At 51.3% G+C, this 19,346-nt stretch overlaps 2 protein-coding genes across 2 annotated transcripts in view; both read left to right on the top strand.

Annotated features, from left to right (window-relative positions):
• The window catches only part of LAP3 (leucine aminopeptidase 3), an 18,354-nt gene extending 10,610 nt beyond the window's left edge, over nucleotides 1–7,744 (top strand). Inside the window, exons 9-13 of the mRNA XM_004681390.2 lie at nucleotides 697–785; nucleotides 1,646–1,748; nucleotides 5,845–5,924; nucleotides 6,619–6,728; nucleotides 7,167–7,744. Of these exons, the coding sequence (XP_004681447.1) occupies nucleotides 697–785; nucleotides 1,646–1,748; nucleotides 5,845–5,924; nucleotides 6,619–6,728; nucleotides 7,167–7,356 (572 nt within the window). The 3' untranslated portion in view covers nucleotides 7,357–7,744. The remainder of the gene's footprint in view (nucleotides 1–696; nucleotides 786–1,645; nucleotides 1,749–5,844; nucleotides 5,925–6,618; nucleotides 6,729–7,166) is intronic.
• A 4,782-nt stretch (nucleotides 7,745–12,526) lies between these two features.
• Nucleotides 12,527–18,079, top strand: MED28 (mediator complex subunit 28). The gene is made up of 4 exons (XM_004681389.2): nucleotides 12,527–12,699; nucleotides 14,410–14,476; nucleotides 15,139–15,251; nucleotides 16,343–18,079. Exons 1-4 carry the CDS (start codon nucleotides 12,541–12,543, stop codon nucleotides 16,538–16,540), a joined length of 537 nt encoding a protein of 178 aa, XP_004681446.1. The 5' UTR covers nucleotides 12,527–12,540; the 3' UTR covers nucleotides 16,541–18,079.
• The last annotated feature ends 1,267 nt before the right edge of the window (nucleotides 18,080–19,346 follow it).

Genomic DNA, 19,346 nt, shown 5'->3' with positions numbered 1-19,346 from the left:
CTGGCTCCTTTGGGGCGGCCTCAGAGGGACGTGCTGATGAAATGCCGGGACGCCAGAGGGCCTGGGGCAGGAAGACGCGGGTGCCGGGCACCGCTCCGTGCGGGACGCGTGGGACACAGGGGGGGCAGCCACGCTTGGGGCAGGGCTGAGGTTGAGCCTCTCGCCCTCTCGTCCACGGCCACCCCAGGCACTCCCCGCACCCCACCCCCCACTTTAGCCATAGTCTGTTTTTACTGAACTATTTAGGAGTTTCAGACGTAATGACAGTTCCCCCCAACACAAACACTCGCTCCTGTTTCCTAAAAATCAAGGACGTTCTGTGATAATAAAAATCCATCATTTCCAAGGATGGATACGGGGGCCTAATTCAGACCTCGCAGTGACCTGAAATGCTCATTCCACACGTGCGCACAGACGCAGTTCAGTGTCTCAAGTCCAGCCGCCAGTGGGGGTCACAGTGCTTGCCGCGTCCCTGAGGTCGGGAACACGACTGCCCTGCCCGACACCCCATAACGCTGCCAGTTCTGGAGGTCAGGCTGATGGTGTGAGGTTCCCCCAGCAGCGACCTGAGGAGCCATCGCATCAGGCTGACCGTGGGGAAGGCTACGGGCCATGGTCTGGGACCCCGCTGCTGGGGGCCTGCCCCGGGGTGCATGTTGGAGCGTTCCTCATCTCCTCATTTCTCCTTGTCCAAAGGTTTGGCCCCTCTTTGTGAAAACATGCCCAGCGGGAAGGCCAACAAGCCCGGGGATGTCGTGAGAGCCCGGAACGGGAAGACCATACAGGTTGGTCCTTGGGAGGCGGCGGCTCGCAGGGCGAGCACTGCATGCCTGTCAAGAACTATTTCCTCACGGGGACTTGAGCATGCTTTTCCCGCCTGACTATTCCTCCGCCTCCCTGCATCCCGTGTGCAAATCACCGCGAACTTGCAGCCAGCCCTGCAGAGCCCGCCAGAGAAGCTAGAGCTGCTTTTCCTGTCTAGGGCTCAGGTGGAAAGCCGCGTCCCGAGTGTGGGCTCTCCCGGGGCCGGAGCGGGCACGCAGTCGGCGGCGCCCCGGAGTGTAGCGTCGCGAGTGTTCTCGCCTGGACGTGCAGGCCGCCACTTAGCCGTAGCTTCCTTAGAGCAGCCCTTGGCTTCAGAAACCCTGACTAATCCCCTTGCTGCAAACTGGGCCAGGCGTTTCTGTGTGTCGTAGCCCCCGACGTCATCAGTGTGCCCCCTGCACCGGGCATCATTAAACCGCCGGCTCTGCAGAGTGAACCTAGCCCTGGCCCTGTTCCGGCTCTGCTGTGCGCACGTAGCGAGCTGCCCACGGCCGGCCCGTGACCAGCAGCGTCTGTTGGTGGCCCGGGCGTGGGAGTCGCCCTCCGTGATGGGCAGAAGGCGGCAATCTCAGAACCTGTTCCCAGAGTTCAGGTGCCGGCAAGTTAGATTTTGATACTCGACTTCAGATGCTGCACAAGTCCTTTAGTGTTTTCATTTAGTTTTGATTTTCCCCCAAGCGATGCTGGCTGAGGCCCTGCGGGTTTCAGGTGTGCCTGGCACCTGCTGGCTGCACTGTGGTCACCAGCCACCACCGCGGGTGGGTGCTGGTGCCCGTGGCCCGCGCCTCGTTGACCTCTCCTGCCGGCTTCCTCCCTGCAGGTGGACAACACGGACGCCGAGGGGCGGCTCATCCTGGCCGACGCGCTGTGTTACGCGCACACCTTCAACCCCAAGCTCATCATCAACGCCGCCACCCTGACAGGTGGGTGGCAGCCCGCCCTGCTCTGTCTGCACGGAGGCCCGGGCGGTTTCGGGGATGTGGCTCGCTCCCTGTGCGTTCAGACATCTTTCACCGGGCAAACAGCCTTGTCCCTATTTGCTGAGCCGTTCTGGGTATTGGGTTGTTTGGAGACGTTCCAGGCTGTACCTTTTTAAAAAGGTGGTAACAGGTGAGTCCGATCTGCCCGTCCAGAGGCACAGCGAGGAAGGCTCAAAGGCGTTTTCTGCGAGGTTTGCTCTGTGCGGCGGAGCTGGGTGGAGTCCCCCGAGCAGCGGCTTTATGCATCATAGTGTCTGACGCCGCTGGGTCTCTCGAACTTTTACTCAGTGCTTCTGAGCTGGGTGGGAGGGGCAGTGGGGCAAGACCCTCAGGTAACAGGTGTCGGTGTGGGGCCAGTCTGGGGTGACCCCACAGAGCCTGACGGCCTTGGGCACGGCACTTGAACCCCTTGAGCATCATGGGGACACGGCTGTTTGCCTCGCACACTTGTGAGACTGGGGGAGGTTCTGGGAAACCTGTGGGAAGCCAGCCTGGCACCGGCGTGTCGGGGAGGGGTGAATCCCGCGGGGAGCCAGCGCCCGGCCTTCCTGCGCACAAGGGTGCCCCCCCCTGCCACCCACAGTTCTCCTGGACCTCATTCTGTCTCTGCCTCTTTTAAAATGAAAAATCAAACCCTTTATCCTTGGGTCTTAGCTCCTCCCCTTGTTACACGAGCTTTAGTTGTAGCAGAAAAGGGCTCGTTTTCCCCTTTTTGTGGGTCTGACAAATAGATCTCAGGTTTGTTTGCCAAGTTCATGTCTAAGCTCCATGTAAGCTGGATTACAGTGTCTCCACCGTCTCTTGTCTCCGTTGAGTCGTTACTGGAAGGTGAGGTGGGTTCTGGGGGAACAGTGGTAAGATGGGGGTGATCATTCTTCTTTAAGTGAGGACTCCCAGCACGCACCCTCCTTTCCCCCCCAGCTTGAGACAGCATGTGGGAAGGAGGGCACAAGGTGGCTGAGGGGCGCCTGCGGCGAGCCTGCCTGCTGGGCCCTCACGCAGGGTCCAGGCTGTGGCCCATTGCCACCCCCAGGAGGGAGGAGGGAGCAGGGATGCCGTCTTCAGAGATAGAAAACCTGGTTGTAAAACATCCTGCTTCTTCATAGCGCTTGGCTTTGAACAGGGCCTTGGTCACCACCTCTGGGAAGGAGGGCCGGGTGAGGCAGTGAGCGGATGCCAGCTGCCGTGCCTGGCCTGGCAGACACTGAGAGGGCCTGTGCCATAGAGCCACCAGGTCGTGAGGGACATGGCCTTTCAGGCCCGCGACTGCTCTCCATTTTCAGAGGTGCGTATTTGTGCCTCTGGGAACGTCTGGAAGATGAGCGACAAGTCGGGGAAAGGTACTGACTTGGAAAGTAAAGTGTGAGAGTCCTGGATGGAAGTGGACAATGTCCCGCGGGCCTGGTGTCCAGCGGTGCCCAGTGAATGCTGGGGCTGGGCCTGCAGGGGTGGCGCGGGTGACCCGGAGAGCCTGGGCGGTGGAGGGTTCCGGAGTTCAGGGCGCAGGGGCCCAACAGCGTTGCTGGAGCTGAGTCTGCAGAGGCGGCCGCCCTGGGAGTTGAGGGAGGGGAGCTTCCCAGTGAGGGGGCCGCAGGCACTTGGGGCCCAGGCGGGGCCTCCCAAGACGACAGGGCGGAAGGGCCAGGTGCCGGCCAACCTTGGCATGCCACTCTGGGGTTCTGTCTTGAGCCAAGTGCAGCAGGAAGCTACTGAAGAGCAGGGAAGGTGAGCCTGGGACCATAAGGTTGTGTCTGTGCCCTGAGAGTGGTGGCCTGGAGAAGGGCCAGGAGGCTGGCAGCCAGCGTGGCCTGCCGAGCCGGTGTGGTTGTGAGTCTCGTGGGCCGTCAGTGTGTGTGTGTTAGGCCCAATGTGACAAGATCTGTACCTGGCTTCAAAATCACCCACTGGGTGTGGGGGTATCGTGAAATAGATGTGCCCATGTCAGTAATTCTTGGTTCTGTCTGGGGGGGCATACATGTGCATTCATTCTGTTCTCTTTGCTTTTGGGTATACTAGAAATTGTCCGGTAAAGTGTTTGGGACTGTTCTGCAGGCCAGATGGTGGACGGTCACGGCAGCTGCGCTGGAGGCAGGGCGCAGAGCTTTCAGAGCTAATCAGAAGGAACAGTTAACTTGTAGAGCTCCCAAGTACCCCAATGTCACACAGGGATCAGGCCACCACTTTAAAATCATGACTTGTCCGAATCTGTCAACTGCTGGCAAGTTCTTACTGTTAACTTACAGAAAGCATCACTGCCTCATTGTGACACCGTATGTGGTCATGAGATTAACCGACGTTAACAAAATGAGATGTCAGCTGTAAGGGTGGATCCGAGGCCGAGGGATGTACAGAATTTAGCCGTAAACCTGCGAGTGAGGGGGGTGCTTCCATGGGTGCCTTCCTGTGTGACTGACTAATCCCCTGGATGGAAGGACAGGGGACGCTGTGGATAGACTGTTAGAAGGCACAGGCTCGCAGAAGAGTGCCTGCCAGCCTGCGCCAGGGTTGGGGTCTTACCAGGCAGCTCGTGTGAAGTCAAGGGAAGGGCGCAGGGCGGATGGAGGGCCAGTATGAGCCTTGGGTGACTGGTCGCAGTGTGACCTCGGGAAGCCTCTGGCAGTTCCGCTGGATGGCGCCCCCCCCCCCCCCCCCAGCTGAGGGCCACAGTGCTGTCTCACTCAGCACCACCAGGATGTTTTTTGAAACTGTAACTTTAAGCGAATGACTATAATGAAAATAGACCCTAGAGTAAGTTACTCAAGGATCTGCTGCACACGCTTAGGAATTAGACGCGATCCCTGCTCCCGGCCTTACACCTTCAGCTGGGTCAAGCGGTTAGTAACAAACAAAACGGCCAGATCCAGGCCAGGCCACAACCAGAGGCGGCTGCACTTAGCTCTCTGAGCTTGCCCTAGAGAACTTGGAAACCTGGCTTTTAATTTGATTTTAAAAGATGTGTTGATTAAGAGAAATTAGTCAATGGGAAACAACTTTGTCAGAGGAGGAAATGAAAATGAAAGATGATAAATTAAGAGACCTTATAACTAACATTTCATTTTTCCAGTTGTAAATACGTTTCCTATTTGCCTATACTGTGAAATGACCTTGGAAGTCTAGGTGACATCCATCCCAGGCTGAGCTAGATCATTCTTTTCTTGTGGTGAGATCGGCTAAGATATCTGCTCCTGTGACTGTACAGAGTAGCTGCAAGTTGGGTTGGGTTTTCACTCGTTCATTGAGGTGCCACTTATAAGCAAGATCATACAGCGTCTCTCTTGGTCTATCTGAATTCACTAGTGTCACACGCTCCATGGTGTCACAGATGGCAAGATCTCCTTTTTATGACTGAATAGTATTCCTTTGCGAGTGTCGCTGTGTGCGTGTGCCTACATGTGTCCCATTTATTCACTCGTCCATCAGGGCGCAATCAGGTGGTTTCTGTGACCAGGCTATTGTAAATAGTGCGACAGTGATTGTGAGGGTACAGGTGTCTTTTAAGCTCCTGTTTTTGTTTCCTCTGGATATTAATAAATACCCAGAAGCGGAATTGCTGAATCACTTGGTAGTCCTATTTTTAAGTGTTTGAGGAACCTTCACTAATGTACATTTCCTCCAACAGCATCTAAGGGCTTCTTGTTTTCCACATCCTCACCAAAACTTGTTACTTCTTGAACACTTTTTTTAAAAAAAGGTATCAAAGTCTTGCAGTGGAAACTTTCTGAGATGTTATGAAAATATAGAAAAATTAGAGGTGCCTCATTGTGCAGATATTAGTAAATTGTTGCCTGCTTGTTTTTTTCAAAGGAAATACTAAAAATGAGATATTTGGTAATTTCCATTTGTTGCATTTTCATTCATAACTGACAGTAAATTCTAGCTTGTATATATATTACATACCTACACAGCTTTTATATATATATTACATACATACAGGAAAGATTTCCTAAGCCTATCTGTGTTTGAAAATGAGGGAGACACAGGCTACAGCTTCCCGCCAAGTAGCAGAGCCTGAACCCTTACCTGAGGGATTGTCTTGCAGGTGCCATGGACATAGCTTTGGGGTCTGCTGCCACTGGGGTCTTCACCAATTCATCCTGGCTGTGGGACAAACTCTTTGAGGTAGGAATAATACCTAGAAACTGAATCACAGAGTTGATGATTAAGTCATCTCTTGGAGCAGGGTATTTCTTCAACTCCTGTGTTAATGTGACCGTTATGTTGTAGATTTGCCTTTGAATGAAAGGCTATAAACTCAATTCAGGGTGCTCGGAATTTCCTAAGGTTAAAAAACTGATGGTTTAAAGCCTTAAACTTCTTTTCCCCTTACTGTTCCCCCTTCGCCTCTGTTGTCTCACATTTGGAAGTGTCCCCCCGCGCCTCCGACCCGGCTGACCCTGATACTCAGCCCTGTGGTCGTCCTCAGGCTGGACGGCCATGTACCCCACTCCCTCTCTGTCAGAGCACACACTGCATTTTGACTTTAATTCCAACCTCTTTTAAAAACTCAAAGTGACATGTGCCCGCACGTTAGTTAACAGCAGTCTTCAGTCTTCCCGGAGGCGGCCACATTCAGCCTCTGCTGGCTCCTCTGTTGTCTACTCGTGTTTCAAAGCAGCTGCTTTTGTCAATGCTTCTGGGCGTTCCCTCTGACGGTGTATGAAAGTCGTCTCTGTCAGCCTTCCTGTGGGCCCAGGCTGTCTGTCGGTGTCCCAGATACTAAATTGGTGCTCAGCAGAAATTCCAAAAATGATGAGGGAGCCACTGGGGACGTGATTGTGGCCTTACCCAGAACTCCGCGCCTCTTCCCCTGTAGGCCAGCATTGAGACGGGGGACCGCGTTTGGAGGATGCCTCTCTTTGAACATTACACAAGGCAGGTCGTAGACTGCCAGCTTGCTGATGTCAACAACATAGGGAAATACAGGTATGTGTACGTGCAGCTTTTCATAATCCTGCTGGTAGCCAAAACGACCATTATCCTCTCTTACAAAAGCTTTGACCATTTCCTTTTGAGATCGTACTTGTGAGCACCGATTTCTCATGAATTTTATTTTCAAAGTATTTCCCAACTGGTTGTCAAGATGTTGTATGTTTTCAAAATTAAAGGTAGTTCTATGCAAATGGTAGGGAAAGAGATGGACAACATGAGAATTCGACACCACAGGGAAACTGTGGTTCCGTATTAAAGTAGGTCTGAAAAGAAATGCACGGGGTGCTTGCATCCGGGTAACTTCTTCATAGGCTTCAAAAGCTTGACTTATACTCTGTCTTTAGCACCTGCTCGGCAGGAACTGGGGAACCTTCATGCCACATCGGGCACATGGTCGCCTGGGGTGAAGTAACCAGCTTACCTTTCTCTCAGATCTGCAGGTGCTTGTACGGCAGCAGCGTTCCTGAAGGAATTTGTGACTCACCCTAAGTGGGCGCATTTAGACATCGCCGGGGTGATGACCAACAAGGACGAGGTCCCGTACCTGCGGAAAGGCATGACGGGCAGGCCCACCAGGACGCTGGTGGAGTTCCTGATGCGTCTCAGCCAGAACAGTGCGTAGCTGGGAAACGCCTGCTTCTGTCTCAGCTCGGACAGCTGAACTTCAAAATAGTTTCAAATGAATGGGTGAAATCGTTGAAAAGAAACAAAGAAGGGTGATATTTTAAAATGTAGAGCAAAATGAAATTTATACTCCTTGATTCTGTCTTTTTCATTTTATGCAGCAATGTATCGGGATAAAGCTAATAACCTTCCTTGACAAAGCTTGTGAAGATTTCTATGTGATGAGTGATTTTTAAAACCTGGTCACTTTCCAGAGTATGTTTTTAATCGAACAAAACTGTATTTCATGTTTGTGATGCTAAGAACATGAAAGAAACAAAAAGTTACTGTGTAATTTCAGGAACAATAAATCCAACTTTTCATGCTCTCTGGCATTTACTTACATGGCACTGTAAACCCACAACTAGGATAACCTGTCTCTTTGTTGGGTTGTAATTAAATCAGGGCACAGTGACACAGGTTTGCTCGGTGTTAATAATCACTTTGGGGGTTCCCATGATTGAGTAACAGCGGGATCCCTGGGCACTCACCTCTGCCAGAAACTAAGCAGTGATTGATTCTCACAATAACCAGATGTGCTAAGCATCCTCCACGGTGCAGGAGAACGAGGTGCAAGAGGGGTCATGACATGCCAGTGATGCCCCTGCTAGTAAGTGGGGAGCAGAGATGGTAGCCCCGGCAGTCCACCCTCAGGCCCGGCCTTCTCAGGCACACAAGTGCTCTCCTTCACTCTCACTTGATGGGATTTCTGTGCACTACGGAAGAAACGGCCCTAAAGGGAATGGCAGTGGCCCCTGGGACTATGAGCAACAAAATGCCATGTGTGCAGACTGAGAACAAAGGTTTATTTCTCACATTTTTGTCTCAGGCGAGTCAAATCACCCGCAAACAGGCTGCATGCCTGTTGTAAGACTGACAATATCTGATAGAAAAAGCTGTTCTGTAGAGGTATTTTGAATAATTTGACACATAGAAGGATATGCCCGTAAAGTAGCCTGTAGGGAGGGAATGAACACAGGCGTGTGCATCATGCCACAAGCTTTAAGCAAAGCAGGCTGGGGTAGTGCGCGGGTTCTGGTTCTCCTGGGTGTCTGTGCAGAAGCTACTTCCTCAGAAAAGCTGCAATCAGGCGGAACTGGCAGCTGGTGAAGGAAATGGAAACATTTCAGTTTCTTCCAGTGACTCAGAAGACCAAGGAGGGATTTGACAATTGGCTTTCTATCAAAGGCCTTTCCCAGATGAAAGAATAGAACTCTCATGTTCTCTAGAATGTGAGGAACAAAAGGCACAGCAGAACCCTGGACTTGGGTTTATCTCATTTCCTTGAAATTTAATAGTGTCACTGCACAAGTCTCTGTCTGCCAGGTACCACACAGACCCTTGGCTGACCTCAGTCACGCTATGCGGCAGCTGGTGGCATCAGCCTCCAGGAGTAGGAGTAGGCCTGGCTGTGGGGAGCAGCAAATCCCAAACAGTCGTGATTTAGAAGACAACACTGGTGGGGGTGGCTAACGTGGGCAACCCAAAGTTCAAGGAGAGCCCCATGGCATCAGAAACCCAGGCTCAGAGAAGTTCTCCCAGACACCCTCAGCATCCCCTGTGGCGGGTGGGGTTGCAATCTACAAAGGGGAGCAGAGGAAGCAGGAAGAGCCTCACTCAAGTCCCACGTAACACTTGTGTTTGTATCATCAGCCAGAGTTCAGCCATGGTGACTGCAAGGATTTGGGGACATTTAGATTAAGATAGCTGGGTGCATCTGTCACCTGGATAGAAGAGAAGAGAGGACAGGAGGTGGGGACAGTTTCTGACACGGTAGAGATGAGGAAACTGAAACTCATAAGTCGCTGTTGTCCTTCAACTGGAAAGCAGTACAAAGGTCAGAGCCCAGACCAGTGGATCTGCAAGCCTGACTTCTGCAAACCCACATGTCGCCTTGGGCACAAGAAGCCACTGCTAGATAAGCCCGTGCAAGGGGACAGGAACCCCATCTCATGTCTAACTATATCTGCTCACAGCACAGAACCCAAACCACTGAGGAGTGTCAGTACTGAGTGAGTGGTTGAGAACGGAGACCCGGGAGTGGAAAATGAACTGGATGAAGCCTGGGAGTGTTTGGTGTCAAAGGAAACGAAAATGACAGCAGAGAAAATACAAAAAAGGCCCTCAGACCCTGCAAGATCAGAGAAGGGAAATGTTAGTATTTGGGAGTAAAGGAGTTACTCGTTCAGCAGTTATTTCTGGCCAAGCCTGTGGCAAGCATTGCAGAAAGTGGTTGGCATGGCAAAGTAAACAAGATGTAACCCCCAGCCTTAAGAGAATTTACAGGCTGGGATTGGGTGATACCTTATCACTAGGTGCTCTGTCCTTTAAACAACACTGGCCGGCTCACTGCTCAGGGACCTTTCTCTGCCGCCCAGCGTACTGTGCGGCCAAGCAGCCGGTCCGGCTCAGCTGCCCTTGTAGAGTAAGCTTTGCCCTTTCATCACAAGTCTGGGGGAATGTTAGCCTAAGCTTTTTTTTTTTTTTTAAAGATTCATTTATGCATACAGAACTGGGGTACAGGTCAGAGGTGCAGGGGCAGTGAGAGGGCTCACCAGAGACAGAGTGGGGAGCAGAACAGGCAGATGGATGAAGTACACTGCCGAGGGGAGCAGTGGGCAAGACAGGAGAGGTCTGAGCCCCATGTGGGCCAGCACCCTGGTTGGGGATTGAACTTGTGAACTTGTGCTGAAGCACTGCGGCCAGCTTCATAGTGCCGTGCTTTAACCTGTTGCGCCACCAGGGAGAACCCCTGGCCTCTTGTTTCAGGAAAGTCAAAACCATTGCCATTGCACATTCCATTCCCAAACAGTTGGCATTATTCCTAAATTATGCAGTTTATCTAAGCGCATTCCACGTCTGTCCACTTCTTCTATGCTAAACTCCGGAATCACCCTCTGTATGCTGTGACTACCTTACTGGTGCCACCTCTACTTGGGTGCCTTGTTATCCATACCAGTGGAGAAATTTTAAATGAATTACATCATGTGACCCCCTTTTCCCCTCCACATTACCCATTCTGTGCCAGGCACTATATTTGTCCCCCTAATACATTTATCTCATTGCTGATCTTTCCAGGCAGCATTTTCTTTTTGTAAATGAAGAAGTGTGTTTTTGGCAAAATCCAAAAGCTATTCTGGAACCTATTCTGAAGCGAATTCAAGAGATATTACTGACCTCAGGCAACTTACTTGTAGTTGGTTAAGTGTGAGAAACAGTCCTCTATTAACCTAGGTATTAAAGGAATTTACAAAAAAAAAAAAAAAAAAAGATGATGGCACTCATTACACTTTTGACTTTGCCAACAATTTAAGTCTTAAAATCTGAGTCATATCTTAAGCTAACGCTCCATTTTAACATAGGTAAATATTTTACCTACTCTTCTAAGAGCTAAGTATTGGCAGACATACCCCACATAAACAAACACAAATGTTTGGATTTTTTTCATAACTTTTTATAAGTGTAAAGGTGCCTTGAGTCTCATGCTGGAGTAGCATCCCTCCCTCTCATATTGGTATTTTGTTCATTCAATCAACAAATATTTATTTTAGGTCTATTTTATGCCAAGCACAGTGCTGGGAATACAGAAGAGGCAGGTCCTGATATCATGGAACTTGTATTGCAGTTAGTACATGAGAGGGTATGTGTAAGGCCAGTTAGTCCATGAAAGGACTAAAACAAAGGAACACGGTAACTGCAGAGATTTAAATGCTGTGGAAAAAACACTAAAAGGGGCGAAGCCCTGGGAGTGTGGGTCTAATTTAGACTGAGCTGGGAAGATTACCTTTGATCTGAGCTCGGCGGACTAAAGAAAGCCCCTGCTTCACCGATTCAGGCCCAAATAATCTTGCTGCAGTTCTTAAACACCTCCAGCTGTTTTCTTAAGGAGCTCCTTTGTTGAAAATCTTGTTTTCACTTATCTCTCCTGTCCATATCTCTTTGGATAGTGCTTATTAACCACCATCTCAGTCCATCAGGAGTCATCTCTTTCCCCGACTTCACTTTTCTTTTCAGCACGTACGCTTTATGTGTCCTTCTTCCATAAAAACAACAGTAAACTGCACGAGGGCAGAGAAGGTTGGCTATAATCCCCAGGGCATTACACAGTACCTATGACACCGGACGAGGGACGAGGGGAACTCAATTTGTGCTGGTTGGTAACTGTAAACTTGCCGCGTCCGGCTGATGGGAGCCGAGTCCCCCGAGGGACGATGAGGTTAAAGAAAACACAGGATGCTGAGGTTCTTCATCCAGGAGTCTCTCGTTTATTTCCAGCGATCCCTTTATATACCATTAGGCAGTAGGAGTGGAAGATTAAGGCGGGAAAGGAGGAAGTAGGGATTTTCTTTTGCCATACTGCCTGCAGCTGCCAGATGCTGACACTCCCTTACAAGGGAGTGTGCTAGGGCAGAGAAAGGTCAGGTCGTCCCTGTGGCATCTTAGGCAGATAAACACAAGTCTGTGATGGCTTTATCGGCCTGATCACCTGGCCGCCTTGACACACACAACAGGGGGCACATCCCCCGGAGCCCCGGGGATAATGTGCTAACTCGGCACCAACATAAACTTAAATGTAATGAAAAACTAATCATTTCATTTCTGAAAAAACAAACGGGCAAGTGATAGAGCATGAACATAGCGACTTCCTGTTATGGAGCCTTAGGAAAAGCCCGTAGAGCTACGTTGCTCGTTTTTGTTGTGTCTCCCCAGAGAAAGCAAGGAGAAGTCTGCTTCTGTGTTACCCCTATCTCCACAGTAACTGGGCACAGTCAGCTCTGAACTGTCTGTAGATTAAACGGGCGTCTTCCTCCTACCAACACAAAACCAAGCCGGGAGAAAGCCTGGGCCACACTCGCTCCAAATGCTTAGGGGCAGCCCAAAGCACCCTGACTCCCGAAGGAGGGCTCTCCCACCGAAGTTACCGATTCTCCTTTCCGCACAACTGTACAAAATTCGGTCAAAAGCATCACTTTTCAAGAAAAACAACGGAAAGCCAATAGGTCTGCACGCCAGCAAGTGGGAGAGTAAGGAATAAAAACAAAGCTTCCGCGGCGCCCTTCGTCACGTGACCAAAACCCGTCACGTGACTCTAGCACCAGCTCCCGCGCAGGCGCAGTGAACCGCTCCAGTCGCCTTTTTAAACATGGCGGCTCCGCTGGGCGGTATGTTCTCTGGGCAGCCGCCTGGGCCTCCGCAGCCCCCGCCCGGACTTCCGGGCCAGGCTTCCCTTCTACACGCCGCGCCAGGCGCCCCGAGGACTTCAAACAGTACTTTGGTGGACGAGTTAGAGTCATCTTTCGAGGTAAGATGAGACGGGAAGGGGGCTTCTCGTCCTTATCCTGGAGATGCCAGTTGCGCATGCTCAGTTTGGCTCCCGACGCGCTCTGCAGCCTGCTACTGATGGAGGAAACAGGCTCGTCGGACACAAATCACTAGCTTGAGTCTCTGCACTGAACGGAGGCCGGTATTCTGCTCGGGTCAGTTGACGGAGACGCGTAAACTTGATGTTTCTGGAGTGACATGGACTCGATCTGTTGCCGCTCGGTTTTGCCCTTCCCGTTTCCCAGGCGGTTGTACAGATCCCCAGTTTCTCGCCACCCACGAGCGTCCTTTCCCGCGCCCACTTGGCTTTGCTACTGTTTCCTCTCCCCATATCCTTTCCGATCTGTCTCCTTTCCGCTGGGCTTCGCCTTAAACGCTCCTAAAGTAATGGCACCCTTGGGGCTGAAATGGACATTTCAGAGTGGCGGTGCTCAACTTGGTAGTAGGGGCCGAGGAAGGGAGGAGACTGGGGACGTGGGAGGCAGAGCGGACCCAAAATCTTGAGTTCTGCCCACGGAGTTTACCCTGTGGAAGGAAGCCGGGGAGCGGTAGGCAATAGCAAGGTAAAAACAAGTGCTTGGTACGCTTCCAGGGTTTGCTAACCTAGAATCGGAGTTCTCGTTTCCACGTTTTAGATCCTGCTTATGTAGGTTTTACATTGACTATAACCGCGGAGGGGTAGGTGAATGAATATACTTTGTAAGTGCATGTATTGGGAGGCCTGCAAAAATTTTTTACTGATGGATTGTGCGTTCAGAAGTTTGGAGACAACTGATTTAAAAAACAGACAAATCAGCTGTAGCTAGGTGTTTGTGCCATCTTTGGGGTGGTGCTTAAACATTAAATGGAAGGTGTGGGTGAGCGTGAGTGTGGTGGACTCCCACTTTCCTGGAGGTAGCCCTGTCTTGGATGCTTGCTGAAAGGCTGGTGGTGGAAGTCTTGGCCTGTTACTCTTAGGATGAGACGGCGCTGTTTACCCCCCAGCCCTGCTTGTTCAGGCCCCTGCTTCAGGCCCACCTCCTCTTACTCTGGCCAGAGGAGCTTCCACCTCAGCCCACTTCTCCCAGACCCCATTCGGCTTTTTTTCCCACCACCCAGCCACCCCTCTTGTGCATTTCCTGAAAGTCGCAGGTACCTAGAACTCGCTGACACATAGACCTGTGTTTCTGCATCTTTCATTTAGACCTCTTTCCACCTTGTCTTTTTTCTTGGGGTTCCGGTCAGTGCCTACTTCATGCCAAACATATTCCTACACTAGAATACAGTGAACAAGAAAGGCAGAATCTCCACTGGCTAGTGGGGACAGTGGCTAAGGACTGACAGAATGGCGTGTGTCAGCCATTTCAGAAACATTAAGGCTGGGGTTGGGAAGGAGAGTGAGCAGGAGGGGTGTTGTGTCGAAATGGCTAGACAAGGATGGCCTCTGAGGTGACGACCGACTCCTGCGTGGTGACTGACAGGTCGTGCCTGGAACAGGCCCAGCCTGGTGTGCAGTGAGGCCTGCAGGAGCAAGTGGCAGGAGCAAGGCCTCTCAGTCCCAGGCCTGCAGACCCAGCGTACCGGATTTCCTCGTTGGCATGATGTCATCTCAGGGGCAAACCCAGATGTTACCAACTCATTGAGTGACTTGAAGTTAAGGCTTGACTTGTGAATGACATTTTTTCCCTTTTGTGCTGTTTTGATCACACAGGCTTGCTTCGCCTCTCTGGTGAGTCAGGACTACGTCAATGGCACAGATCAGGAAGAAATTCGAACTGGTAAGAATTCCTCCTTTTTAGACAATGGTCTTGTGTTAGCAAGGCCCCAAGCAGTGATTTTACACTAGATGTAATTAAGTCCGGTTTATATCCAGGAGAACCTCAGGGGAATCAGGTCTACGTAGATCTTCTCTGTGTACTTCCAGTTCTTTGTTCGGTTTATTGACATCTTACATCACTCATAACCCACCATTTCATAGTTTTTTTCCTATGGGTCAAAGAAGACCCATACACTTTTTTTTTTTTTTTTAGTAAGTTTTTGCTAATTTTTGAATAGTGTTATCGATAAAATTCTCAACGCGTTCCCTTTCAGGTCCTCTTCGCAGACGTCATGAGTGCGTCTCATTTCTTTGCCTCGTATTTTAAATGTCGTGTGACACGATGCTAATTGCTGGCCCTCTGGGCTGTCTTCAGAACTCCAGGCCTGTGGGTTGTTACAGCTTTTGTATCTTACTCATGTGGTAAACGATGAATTATTTGCTCTTTACTGTCAGCAACACCTGAGGGCTAGGGGTCAGGAACAGGGGCCGAGACCCAGAGCCCGGGTGTGTATGAGACAGTTCCCCTCAGAACGGCTGTCTGTTCCCCTATGGGGCACTAAGTATTCTAGTGTTCTTCCTGATTTAACACTGATTTTTTTTTTTTTTTTTTTTTTTTGGTAGGTGTTGATCAGTGTATCCAGAAATTTCTGGACATTGCACGACAGACAGAATGTTTTTTCCTACAAAAAAGATTGCAGCTATCTGTCCAAAAACCAGAGCAAGTAATCAAAGAGGTACAAACTCGGTTTTCTCCTCAACTTCCAGGAAGAGGAAATGTTGCAGGTTTCCATCTCGCTTTAAGTGAGACAGCCCCTTCCCTGTGGCTCCAGCGGGTTTACACTCAGTGTGAGCGTGGGATGGCTCTGCTCTGCTTGTTTCATCCACTGCCTTTCACTTAAAAAGTCTTACTGCTTGAAAAGGCCGCAGCGAGGTGCAGACGGCGTTGGTGGAGATGAGGAGCCAGGTGCAACTAGAAACTGCCCCTCTCTCTGCCTTACTCCCCGGAGGGCAATGTCATACTCCATTCAAGGACTCAGTAAATGTGCTGTCCCGGCCTCCTTGAATCTCAGCCAGGATTTCATCGATCTGAGTAGTCTGGGAGTGTTTGGGCCAGATGACTGTGACACTTTAGTGGGGCTTCAGTGTGAAGGAGGGAGTGGTAGCGACGCGCCCTGAGAAACAGTCACTGAGCTTGTATCTGGTGGTGGTTGAAGTGACTGCCCCCCAGACTGCTGAGTTCACCCAGGAGGGCTCTGCTCGTTGAATCCAGCTGCCGAGTCGTGAGTGGTAACACGGTGGTCAAGTTCCTCCTGTCCTCCCTGGCCTGGTTACAATACTGGAGTGACAGGAGAGGTGTGTTCAGAGCCAGGTTTTACTATACCTGGTTTTTAAAAAACCTGCCGGAAGATGAGCTTTTGTCTCTATAATAGAATATAATAGATTTTATACTATAATAGAATATTTATACTATGATAGAATAGTGGTTGGGATTCTTTTAAATGGTGGTTGACTCGTGTTCCAGATTCTCACTGTCTTAGAGACTTAACCGTGCCTGGGGCCTAGGGTGGGGGTGAAACTGATTTGCTTTTGGGCCTTTTGCATTTTGTAATTTGTGTTACTTAATAAAAATCATTAAAAACAGGAGCCGGGTTAGAGCACCTTCCCCTGGAAAAGTTGACTTGGGGCATTCGAATTGTGGCGCCCAGCAGAGACATGGGCTCCGTGAGGTTACGTTGAGCCTCTTGCATCACATCTTAGTGCTCGGGCCCACCGGGGACTGTATTCCTTTTCATGAGTTGGCGCTGACCTTACCCTTCGATCTTAGGACGTGTCGGAGCTGAGGAATGAATTGCAGCGGAAGGATGCCCTGGTGCAGAAGCACCTGGCGAAGCTGAGGCACTGGCAGCAGGTGCTGGAGGACCTCAGTGTGCAGCACAGGAAGCCCGCGGAGCTTCCCCAGGGCTCCCTGGCCTACCTGGAGCAGGCGTCCGCCAACCTCCCCGCGCCCATGAAGCAGACCTGAGTCCTGGCGCCCGCGGGTCAGCGCGCGTGACCAGCGGGAGAGCGGGAGAGCCCGGTCGGAGCCAGCGAGTTGTGGGTCCGGGCCCCCTGTTCTATAAGCTGTTGTCTTTGAGAACTTGACAAGATTCCCGTAGCTTCGGTAAAACCATGTACTTTTTTGTCTTCAGCGAAGTTGAGACTTAGGGATTCCTTTCTGTGGATTTTGTTTTTAAGTTTTTTTATTTTTGTATGACTTTTAACTGCCTTTTGTGTTTCCTGTTGTTATGTTCGGTTGTATGACCTGATCAGAGAGTCGGAGGACTATGGCGAAGGTCTTCTTGGCGCCCCTCCGTGCATGGCGAAATACATCAAATTGCTGTTTCAGGACTTTAAACTACCTCAAGAGGAGGAATCTAATGCAGCAGTGTATGTGCTGCTTCCAGAGTCCGCGTGAGGGGCTCTTGTAAATAGGTTGGAAGAGGATTAGAATGTTCTAGGTTACTGTAGACTATTGCAGCAGTATCCTTAAGGTGAGGCTTGCTTGTGCTTGGGGCGAGTTTGTTTACTTTGGGGCGAGTTTATTTACTTTGTTGTGGGGGGGAGGCAAGTGCAGCGGGAGCGGCACTGCTAAACTGGGGTACCTTCTGCATTCACGAACCCCTTTACCTAACAGGCAGACTGCACTGACAGCGACGTAGGGTGAAGGACGAGGGGGCAGAGCTTGCTGTGTTTGTCTCTGCGTCTTGAAGTTGGTTTGCTCTGTCACTGCTTTTGTTTTGATGAGAACTTTCCACTGGGGAAGGTTCTTACTGAGGGCTGGCGTTGATCCGGGGCTGGGGGTGGGCGGCAGGGTGACCCTCAGTGAACTTACCTCTACAGCGTGCTTGGAGGGGCACATTTTACTTGCCTTCGGCCCTGCAGGCCAGCAGGCTTCTTCCTGGGCGCTGTCAGGAGACAGGCGGTCACTGCCTGGGGGCATCCCCTCTCCTGTTCGGTCTCAGATCGCGCCCTGCACCTGCAGCCATCACTCGGGTCTCCAGCCCCTCCCCCCCCACTGTCCCCACAGTTCCTGACTGCACAGTGTGCCATGCTGCAGCCTGCACTGATAGTGCCTGGCACATCCGCACACAGACTTCCTGTCCCTTCCACAGCCCTGCTGGGTTCTCCCTGTCCTGTGCCCCTCGTGGAGCTCGGCATCACCCCTCTCGGGGGCGCGCTTGCCGCTCCCTCCCGGTCTTGTGTGGGCTCAGCTTGAGGTCAGCATTCCCCATGGTCGGATGTACAGGCTTAGCAGACTTTTAAAACAGCTTCAAGGTTGTTCACCTGTTACCATAACGTGATAATCAGAAACCCTGATAGGAAGCTTCAGATTTCTTGACTAAAAGCCAAAACGAATTAAGTTTTAGGCATTCTTTGATAAAGGGCTTCTTGGTGAGAAGACCGAGCACTACATTATCTGGTGCTTCGTGAAAGTATTTTCAATCAGTGTCTGTCATTTATTTCTGGATCCTTTGTTAAAATTACAAGTTTCTGTCAAATAAATGGCAACTTTTCAACCTTGTCTGTTAGAATCTTTCACCTCTTAATGACATCTTGCTGGTGATGAGCTTAGGACGCCGAGCTGCTGTGTCAGCCTTTACTGAACGGGTGACAGGCGCCGCGGGGGCCCCGGGTCTCCCCACCCCAGCGTGCTGAGCCCCGGCCCCTCGGGCTGGCTTTCCCTTGCTCAGCTGCTAAGTGCCCATCCGGTTGCACGAGCTCTCCACAAGCTGCTCACCTGTGGGGCTCATCCCCTCGGTCACTTCACACACACACACACACACACACCCCGTCTGCCGGTGGCTCATTCCCGGCAGCTCACAGGCTGCCACGCGTGAACGCCGGTGCCCCTCACCATTCTCCCTCTGCAGCTGCCCTTGTGCCCGCCCGCCCCAGCTGGCTGTCAGCACAGCGCCGCGGCCGCAGGAGAGCACACGTCACGTCACCTTTACTTTAATAAAGGGCCTCTTTATTAAAGTACATCTCAGCACATCTTCCCTTTTGCTTCTACACCACCTCCAACGTGACATTCCTGGGGGTTTGGGCCTGGCTCTGGGGGCCTTGGAGGGGTCCTGTGCCGCTGTGAGGGTGCAGTTCCCAGAGCTCCCACCTTCCCACACAGCAGCTCCCACCCGGGCCTCCTGAGTGACCCGCTCAGCTGGCTCAGGGCTCCCCCAGGGGAGCAGTCTGCTCGGAGGCACCTGTCTGCCGGCTTGAGAGCTCTCTGAGGTGTCTCCTCTCAGCCTGTTGCCCAAATCTGCCCTGGTCCCCTCACAGGCAGAGGCCCTGCAGGGTAGTTTGAGGGCTCCTCCCACGCTCCTTTCCCTCACCCTTGGCTCACAGCTGTTTCTCTGCTCCCAGTAGGAGGGAGACTTGCCCCAACATCCTGCCACGTCATTCTAGTGAACAGTCTCAAGACCAGCCTCGGACAAAGGTGCTCCAAGACCATGGCAAAGTGACACAGATCGTTGTATAATTCTAAGCGCAAAAAGTACTGTGCCCCCACCTCCCCCCTCCCCCCAAATACCAACTTTTGTTGACCGGTGCTACTCTGTCCCTGAAGCTCTACTTTCTTGGCAGCCCACACACCACCAAAATCCTCACAAAGCTAGTCATCACAAGCTGCATGCTGGCAGGTGTTTCCGTGAACAAAAGCAGAATTACTAACTTGTAATCTTTGAAAAACAAACCGGCAAAGCTCCTGGGCCTGAATAGAGACAACTACACACACACACACACACAAACACACACGAAATCACTTGAAAATTCCTGTGGCATGTGGCGTGTCT

Source organism: Condylura cristata, unplaced genomic scaffold, assembly GCF_000260355.1.
Source record: "Condylura cristata isolate star-nosed mole 26May11 unplaced genomic scaffold, ConCri1.0 scaffold00012, whole genome shotgun sequence".
Classification (NCBI taxonomy): domain Eukaryota; kingdom Metazoa; phylum Chordata; class Mammalia; order Eulipotyphla; family Talpidae; genus Condylura; species Condylura cristata.
The sequence above is the reverse complement of the archived record's forward strand: the minus strand, read 5'-3'. Positions and strand labels throughout refer to the sequence as shown.

What these genes read in the sequence shown, in the direction of transcription:
- MED28 (XM_004681389.2), top strand. Translation starts at nt 12,541, where the DNA reads ATGGCGGCTCCGCTGGGCGGTATGTTCTCTGGGCAGCCGCCTGGGCCT. An exon ending in AGTTAGAGTCATCTTTCGAG is followed by an intron (nt 12,700 to 14,409) that starts GTAAGATGAGAC and finishes TTGATCACACAG; the next exon opens with GCTTGCTTCGCCTCTCTGGT. An exon ending in CAGAGCAAGTAATCAAAGAG is followed by an intron (nt 15,252 to 16,342) that starts GTACAAACTCGG and finishes CTTCGATCTTAG; the next exon opens with GACGTGTCGGAGCTGAGGAA.